This window comes from Lemur catta, chromosome 16 (genome assembly GCF_020740605.2).
Source record: "Lemur catta isolate mLemCat1 chromosome 16, mLemCat1.pri, whole genome shotgun sequence".
Taxonomy (NCBI): domain Eukaryota; kingdom Metazoa; phylum Chordata; class Mammalia; order Primates; family Lemuridae; genus Lemur; species Lemur catta.
The window spans coordinates 1,871,640-1,880,771 of NC_059143.1; the positions used below are offsets into that span (position 1 = coordinate 1,871,640).

The 9,132-nt window shown below is 51.8% G+C and overlaps 1 protein-coding gene across 6 annotated transcripts in view; it reads left to right on the plus strand.

Annotated features, from left to right (window-relative positions):
- TBC1D9B (TBC1 domain family member 9B) overlaps positions 1 to 3,891 on the plus strand; it is a 38,452-nt gene extending 34,561 nt beyond the window's left edge. For 3 of the 6 annotated variants that reach the window (XM_045527720.1, XM_045527721.1, XM_045527722.1), the window contains 3 exons: positions 770 to 832; positions 1,368 to 1,474; positions 2,559 to 3,891. In XM_045527720.1, coding sequence (XP_045383676.1) covers positions 770 to 832; positions 1,368 to 1,474; positions 2,559 to 3,251 — 863 coding nt within the window. In that variant the 3' untranslated portion in view covers positions 3,252 to 3,891. Of the gene's footprint in view, positions 1 to 769; positions 833 to 1,094; positions 1,260 to 1,367; positions 1,475 to 1,866; positions 2,064 to 2,558 lie in introns of those variants that run through there. The other 3 variants (XM_045527724.1, XM_045527725.1, XR_006729265.1) reach the window with 3 other exon arrangements.
- The last annotated feature ends 5,241 nt before the right edge of the window (positions 3,892 to 9,132 follow it).

Here is a 9,132-nt window from a genome sequence, read left to right on the forward strand (position 1 = left end):
GACCCGGGTTTCAAGCGTAGAAATATACAGAAGCAGGTGGACCTTGTGCTATACTTGGCACCTGGGCAAGCCGGGGATGCTTCAGGCTTATCCCACATGCTCTGGGGAGGCCTGGTGCTGCAGAGCCCTGTCCTCAGACCCCACTCGGCCCCCAGGCAGCAGGTCTCCATTCCAGCATGAGCCACCTGAGCCCAAGGAGATGTGCCCTTTGTGGCCCCCCACACCGCCGTGGGTGTGGCCCCCTCGGAGCTGGGGCGCTGCCTCTCCACCCGAGGTCCCTTGCCGGCCACACTGTCTCAGGGAGCAGTCCCGGGAGAGCTGGTGGGCCGCTCCGCAGGTGCTTGTTTACACACGGGAGTGTGGTGCATGCCAGCCCCAGCAAGTGGGTATTCCGTGAAATAACAGTACAGAGCACAGAATCTGTGTCCACAGTACCTCTCACCAACTGCATGGCAGGCACAGGTAGAACTCTCGAACTTGTCTGTAACATTCATCATTGTTCTCTTAAAAAACAGCATGGTGAGACTTGCATTCCTTTGAAAAAGAGGAAGTGCGGGTTTGGTGGCTTTTTGTTTTAATATCCCCAAGTGAAGAAATGAGCAGGCCTCCCTCGCTGCAGTGCTGGAGGGCAGGGCGGGACAGGCCAGGCAGGAGGCCAGCCTGGGCCCTGCTGGTTCTGCAGAACCACAGATCCGGCCTCTCAAGGTCCCCATGGTTTGCGGTCCTAACAGAAAAATGTTCTTGTTCCTTTATCTTTCTGGTTGTCCAGAAGCACTACCGCCGGAAGAGCGAGAAGGGAGTGGAAATGAGGATGTCCGAGAAAAAAGAGGAGGTACAGGCCATGCTCCGCTGGTGGTGTGAGCGACCCCAGGGTCCGTGGGCTCGGGTGCCCTTGCTTGTTGCATCTGCCCCCAGTCACTGCCAGAGAGACCCCTTTCCCAGGGAAATGGCAAACAAGCGCCCTGACAAAGGAACTGACCCTCGAGGTGGATGGGCAGCCCACCAGCTGCCACGGGCGCCCCCTCCACCAGCTCCAGGCCTGTCCCCTCTGGCTGCCCGGCCAGCACCTCCCTCTCATGCCAGCCTCTCTCCAGCCTGCACGTGGTTCTGTCACCATCGTGGGGAACACACGTCTAGGGCCATTTCATCAGCTGAGGTCCAGCTACTTTGGCAGATTTAGAGGAGACGTGTGGGTGTTCTGGAGTGCTTTCTCCCTCACTGCCTACCCACATGCCAGGGTGTTTCGTAACAGAGCCCAGGTAACTCCATGCCAGAGAATATCCAACCTCACTGCTCCCTGTCGCCAGCCCCCAGCCCTCTCCCTCTCATTTGACAGATGAAGATTAATCTCTTCTTCTAACTCACAGAGGAGAAGGCAACCAGCCCTCCGGACTACCGGCACTACCTTCGCATGTGGGCCAAGGAGAAGGAGGCTCAGAAGGAGACGATCAAGGATCTTCCCAAGATGAACCAGGTAGCTGGACCTCAAGACTGACATTTGTGGAGAATTCTCACCGAGACCCGACAGTGCAGCATCACACCATCCTCGCTCCTGCCATCTCCCGTGGGGTGGGAATTCCCTCCCTGCCTCCAGAGCCCGTTAGTCTTGGGCAGCAGTCAGTGATGATTCTGGAAAGACAAGCGGTCAGTGGCTCCAAGGCATTGAACAGGTGGTGTTTCCATGGTGACAGCTCACTCAGATTCAGTCCGCGTCCCTGAACCAGAGAGGCACTGGGGGAGGTTAGTCCCCAGTAGCCAGAGACTCAGACGCCACCTCTGGCAAGAAAGCATTCACGCTCCCTGCCCCTCCCCGGCCCTGCCCAGCAGGTGCAGGCCCACTGCTCACCCTGGGCTCTCTGCCTGCAGCCTGGCGTCTTGGCAAGGGTCTCGCAGCCCGGAAATGGCAGCCCCATGGTTCAGACTGCAGACGTCCAACCAAGGCAGTTCTTGAAGCCAGACCCTGCCCTGGCTGTGCCCAGAAGGGGACCCTGCAGTCTGAGCACGCTCCCACCCGCAAGCCCCGAGGAATAGGCTTCACCCCACTGTCAGCCACAGAGGCCTGGGTATGTGGTTTAAGGACCTAGGACCTGCCCTCCCCACCCGCCCTCAGCTAACCCAGCCTGTACTCACCTTGCTGTCGCCCTCCAAGAGCCTCCTGAAAGGGCAGAGTTGAAGTTGCTTCTAATTAAAAATATAAAAAGCCAAAAGTGATTCCAAGACATGACAAAGAAGTCCTTGTGGTGACGGTTTAGAAAGTCGTGATAGAAATATGTCTGTCTCCGCTAAGGGGAGAGACTCCAGGTCAGAACCACATCCTCCCTGTGCTAAAAGGCGCTGGAAAAGAAGGCCCTGTGAAGAGCTGTGTGGCGTTAGTCAAGTCACTCTCCCTCTCTGAGCCTGTATCCTAATCTGTGGAAGAGGAAATGATGGGGACGGGTTTGTGGAGATGACTCACAAGACCACACCCAGTACTCTTAGAATGGCCAGTCTGGCCAATACGGGGGCAGTCTGACCCAACTCTTACATCTCCCTGTTCTTTTTGTTTTTTTCCTTAAAAGGAGCAATTTATCGAACTGTGTAAGACCCTTTACAACATGTTCAGTGAAGACCCCATGGAGCAGGACTTGTACCACGCCATCGCCACAGTGGCCAGCCTCCTGCTCCGCATCGGTGAGGTGGGGAAGAAGTTCTCGGGCAGGAAGCCCAGGGATGGTGCCCACAGTGGGGACCATGATGCTGTCACGGAGGTTGAGCTACCAGCACCTGAGTCCCATCAGGACCCAGCCCAAGAGCCCCAGCCACCAGCCGTGGGGGACCCCCGGGCCAAAGCTGGTGGAGACACCCACCCCGGGAAGGCGCTGCAGGAGAGCCAGGTGGTGGTCGAGGGGGGCAGCGGCGAGGGGCAGGGCTCACCCTCCCAGCTGCTGTCCGACGATGACACCAAAGACGACATGTCCATGTCCTCCTACTCGGTGGTCAGCACAGGCTCCCTGCAGTGTGAGGACCTCGCAGATGACACGGTGCTGGTGGGCGGGGAGGCCCGCAGCCCCACAGCACGCCTCGGGGGCGCCGTCGACACCGACTGGTGCATCTCCTTCGAGCAGATCCTGGCCTCTGTCCTGACAGAGTCCGTGCTGGTGAACTTCTTTGAGAAGAGGGTGGATGTTGGACTCAAGATCAAGGACCAAAAGAAAGTGGAGCGACAGTTCAGCACCTCCAGTGACCATGAGCAGCCTGGAGTTTCGGGCTGACCTCTGTAGCTGCACAGCCCCAGCCCGAGGCCTCGCCTCCTCCTGCCCTTCCTCCCTTTCTGTTCTCTCTGTCAAGACGCCCTTCCTCTTCTCCCCGGAGCAATGAGTTGTGAGTGGGAAGAAGGCTGATGCAGGCACAGGTGCCTTAGATGGATTCCCCAGGCCTGCATCTCCTGCTGCTCCCGAGGTCCAGGAAGAGGCTGGTGTCCCCACCCCCCTCCACCCAGTGGGAGCCCACCTGGCACCTAGCCGCCCCTGCACAGTGTTAGGGGCTCTCAGATATGCCCGACTTGCCTCCTGCTGCTCTGCCCCATGCTGGTCCCCCACCCATGGGCCGCTCTCCTGCAGCTGCATGGTCCAGGGTCATGTGCTTGTTGGGCACCAAAGTGATGGAAGCTTCAGGGTACTCTCCGGGAGCCTTCCAGCCTGAGCCTCCCGACTAAGGAGCAGGCAGAAAGCATCACAGGGCGGGTGCCACGCACAGGCATGACATTACGCGCTCTCTCAGCTCATCATCCTTACCATTAACTTTAAAGCACATCCCTCAGGTCCTGATATATTTCCTTGGATTCATTTCAGTTGGCTAAAAATGACACTGTGCTCAAATGCCTTAATAAATCCCTGAAAGAAATGAAACCCACACCGTGTACAGTGCCTTACTGTGGCCCTCGCCCATTGCTTAGGCTTCCTGGCTTCTCCTGGGGCCAGGTGCAGGGCCCTGGCTGTGCTCTGGAAGTTCAGGACACTAGGTCTCCCTGGAGTGTGAGGCCTGTCGAGTTGGATGGGGACACAGAAGGTGCTGGTGCAGGCTGGGCAGGGCTGCGGTTGGAGGTACCTTGATCCCTGCCCATCTCCATGGGTGGGAGGCTATGGGTCCTGGTACAGGAAGTGAGTCCTTGGGGCTGGGCTGCAGAAAGCCATCTGGCCTGGGGTTCAGGAAGCAGACTGTGGAGCACAGGCAACCGGTGGGCTGAGCCAGCGTAGCGCTGAATCACAAGGACCCCTCACTTTGCAGCAAGAGCTAAAGCTGGCCACTGTGTACAGTGCCCAGGGCTGCTCTTGCTTCTACTAAAAGATGCTGCAGCCCCCCTTTCTGCAGGGGTATGTTCCAAGTCCCCTGGGTGGGGGCCTGAAACCTTGGATAGTACCAAGCCCTATATATACTATGTTTTCCTATACATGCATACCTAGGATAAAGTTTAATGTGTGAATTAGGCACAGTAAGAGAGTAACAACAATAAAAATAGAAGAATTATGAGAATATACTGTGATAAAAGCTATGTGAATGTGGTCTCTCTCTCAACATCTCACTGTACTGTACTCACTTATTTTCCTGAGGGTGGTTGCTACAGGTGACTGAAGCCACAGAAAAACTGTACTAAGTGAAACCTCAGATGGGGGCTACTGCATATCTCTGTGGCTGCTGGCTTTTGTTTTTTTTTAATTTAGTAGCTTTATTAAGGTATAATTTACATACCGTAAAATTTGCTTGTTTTAAGTTACAATTCAGTGATTTCTAGTAAATTTGTAGAGTTGGACAACCATCTCCACAAATGCAGGTTTTGAACATTTCCGTCACCCCAGAAAGACCCCTCAGGCCCATTTGTAGCCAATCCCCATTCCCACCCCTAGTCCCAGGCAACTGCTCATCTACTGTCTGTCTCTAGGGGTTTTGTAGCTGATCTTAAAAATGATGCTTTCCATGATTTTACCTTATTCACAAGTGCTACATTAGTCACATAGAACAGAACTGTTATATTCTCAATAAATGCAGCAAAACAACATCCAGGAAATGGAGCTAGGGTTTTTTTCTTTAAAAAAAAAAAGTCACAAATCAGGCAATATAATTTCTTGTCTGGTATTAAATGTTTACACAAACTTCTGTAAAGTAATTTCAAAGGATTCATACCAAAAAGACCGTTCTTGGCCTGTAATGTAATTCTTAAATATGTAAGAGTCTCAGACATTTGGCAGTGTAAAGTCTTAACTTGATTGTATTCAATTAGATTTAAATAATTTGGAATTTGGATAAATGTTTTATATACCATGTGGAAGAATAAACTTGTGAACACCAAAGAAATTAAAGGGAAGAATATAAAAGAGGAATCTAGCCTATTCGCATGATAAAAATATACAAAAGCGTACAACAGTACTTTTATCTAGCAATCATTCAACCTGGGAAGATAATTCAAAATGTTTAACAACCAGAACAATAACATCAAATAATATGTGAATAATACCCATAAAAATTTAAAATATATTTTTATATAAGTAAACATGAATGACTGTATTTTAAAACCACTTATTAGCCAGGCACAGTGGCTCACACCTGTAATCCCAACACTCTGGGAGGCTGAGGTGGGAGGATCATTTAATGCCAGGAGTTGGAGACCAGCCTGGTCAACATATGAAGACCTCTATACAAAAAGTAAAACAATTACCAGGTGCGGCGACTCCAGCCTGTAGTCCTAGCTACTCAGGAGGCTTAGGTAGGAGGATCACTGGCGTGGGTGACAGAGAGAGACCCTGTCTTTTAAGTTGTACCAAACCACTCACCATTCTTATAATTTCCAAGGAAAAACGTATGTACATGAATTTTTAAAGGATTACAGGTTTATTGCAGAAAGGAGGAAAAAATACAGAAAAGTAGAAAAGCACTTTTTCCTAGTACTTAAGACTAGTAATAATTTGGTATTTTGGTGTTTTTTTTTTTTCAGAGATGAACTGATACTATATATGAAATTTTTTATTCTGCTCCTTTCATTAATCATAAAACATTCTTTGCAGACGCCTTTTCTCACCCACAAAAAATCAAACGTGGAAATAAAGGAAGACCACCCAAATGAGAAATAAGACTACTCAGAGCTTGCTATATAGCAAGGGAGTCGGCCACCGCTTGTATTTGGCAGACTCAAAGGCAGGCAGAGCACCGGGAAGGCTTTTGGTGTGCTCTGATTGCAGGCTGTTGAAAGCTGGAGGTGAGCAAACAAGAAGCAGAATGTTTTATGTGAGTTATTTGGGGAGCATATTTGACTTTCTAGGGTTGGTTCTCAGGTTGGGGGGCAGGGTACAAAAAAATGGGAGGAGGATGGTGACCAAGTCCTCCCCATCTCCCTCAACTGCTGCAGAGGCTGTGGTTTAGCTTCTTTTTTTTTTTGAGACAGAGTCTCACTCTGTTGCCCAGGCTAGAGTGAGTGCCGTGGCGTCAGCCTAGCTCACAGCAGCCTCAGACTCCTGGGCTCAAGCAATCCTCCTGCCTCAGCCTCCCGAGTAGCTGGGACTACAGGCATGAGCCACCATGCCCAGCTAATTTTTTATATATTTTTAGTTGCTCAGATAATTTCTTTCTATTTTTAGTAGAGACAGGGGTTTCACTCTTGCTCAGGCTGGTCTCGAACTCCTGACCTCGAGCAATCCACCCATCTCGGCCTCCCAGAGGGCTAGGATTACAGGTGTGAGCCACCGCGCCCGGCCTGGTTTAGCTTTTGGGCCCAATTACTGCAGAGGGTGCTGGTCAGAGTTCTATTGTCATACACTGGCCATGGTAGGTTTAGTATTCAGTCTCTCAAACACAATTTTTAAAAGTATTTTTTTCTGAAATATGTCTATGATACAAAATTTGGAAAATAAAATATTAAAAAAAATTAAAATTACCTACCACCAACCCTAACCACACACACACACACACACACACACACACACACACACACACACACACACACACCTGGAAATACTGCCAGGTGTCACGTAATTGAAATCATGTACTGTACATCTTGTAACCTCCTTGCTTCCCAACAACGCCCGTGCCAGCATTTTCACTTCAAACTCAAACTCTCTGTAATGGAACAGTGCAACCAGTTCTATAAGCAAGAAAATGTTTTCTCAATAAAGTTTAGTTCCCTCATATTTCAAATGAGTTTTCAGTGTTCACATTGTGGCTGGGGCTGGCAGCTCTAAGTGGCCTTGACAGTGAGATTTATCTCAGTCCTGGTAACTTAGCAGCTACAGTCTCAATTAGGCAGAAAATAGAGAACTCTAGCAAAATTTGCTGACCAGAACCCTGTAACTTTCTGTTGCACTAATGCATTCTCTTTTGAGTTTCTTTCCCAGGAATGGTAGTGTAAGGTTTCTTTGAAGTAGCTGGCGCCAGAGAAAGAAAGAGGAGCAGAGTTGAAAGGGATAAGTAAAGAGGCTTTATCGGAGCGCTCCCAGGTGGGGGTAACGAGTCCCGAGAGAGGGACCCGGGCGAGCCTCACGGGACCCACGGAGTGGTACCAGAGAGGCCACCCCACCCAGAAGTCTGAGTGGGTTTATATAGGTTCTTAGGGCTGGGGGATGGGAGCTTCTTCGGTCAGGAGATGTCGGTGCCAGGAGTGAGGAATTTCTTTGTTTCAGCTTTGGGGTGGGTATTGAGGGATAGGAGGGACTTCTTCTTTTTCATTAGGGAAGGGAGAGGTACCTGCCACCAGCCTTACAGGCAGAACCTCCTGCAAAGTCTCACACCCCCTGCTTGTCCAGCGAAGACAAGGTAAGCGAGACCCACTGAGCCTGCACACAAGGCTGAAAGACAGACCAGTGTTAACCCCTAGTTAATTATAACACTAAAATCTCCACCCTGGGAGGGACTTTGCCACTTTTTGATCATGGGACCTATGTACTAGCATGATTTCTCACTGCTCTTGTGTGCCCTGCACTCCGCCCCCCCCCCCACAGTGATGCTCACATCCCTGGTGCATTATTCATTTCTCCTGCAGAAAACCCCGACCTTGCTGCTGGGGGAGGCGGATTTGAGGCAGTTCATACCTCCTCGGCCCTGTTGACAAGTTCACGGAAATAAATCCTTTCCTCCTGACACTCCTCTGTCCCAATAATTGGCTTTCTGTGAGCGGGCAACATTGAACCCCACTTGTGGGTTCGGTAACAACAGCATAATGATCTATGCCATTCTTTATAATTTTTCCATTTTATACTTCAGCGAACACTAGTGCATAAACAGTCTGGGTGATACGGATTATTTTCTTACGGCAGTAGTAACTGCCAGATTGCTTTTCATGGTTTTTCCATTTTACTGTTCCACCAGCCTACTCTAAGAAGAGCACATCCTTGTCGGGGTTGGGCGTTACAATTCTTTTTCAGAAGATGGTTTACGTTGTCAAGCACGCATGAACGTCTCAGCCCAGAAAAAAACAACAAAATAATGAGTAGTCGTCTTAAGTACTAGGAAAAATTGCTTTTCTACTTTTCTGTATTTTTTCCGTCATTTCTGCAGTAAGTCTGCAATCCTTTAAAAATTCATGTACACATATTTCTTCTTGGAATGTGGCGTTGGGTCCCGGTGTGGCTGAAGTGGAAGAGGTCGCGATGCCTCCAAGCAGCCTCGCTCTCCGCGTCCCCGGGGGTCGCTTTGCAGTTTCAGGCGCCTCCCTCTGCGGGAAGGGGCTGGCGAGCTGCCTCCGTTTCCCGGGACGTCTCCGGGCCCGGCCCACAGAGCCCCGCCCACCGTGCCCAGGCGTCCCGCAGGCTCCCTCCGGCCCGCCCAGCGCCGGGAAGGCCGACCGAGCGCCCGCTGCCCAGCAAGCCCACGAGACGGCGGTTCAGGACAAGGCGGGAGCCCAAGCCCGCGGGGACATCGGACCCCGCAGCGGCGGGAGGCCCAGAGCCCCTCGGAGGTCCCAACCGGCCACAAGGGGGAGCCCCGGAGTGCGTGGGGGGCGGGGCCGGCGCGGGCCGAAGAACTGTGCGCAGGCGCACGTCGGGCGGCGCTGGAGTGGGAGGGGCCCGAGCGCGCGGGGGAGGGGCGGCCCGCGGCGGGCCGGAGCGCTGGGCGCTCTCGCGCGTCAGGGAGCACAGTGCGCACGCGCGCGTCAGGGAGCACAGTGCG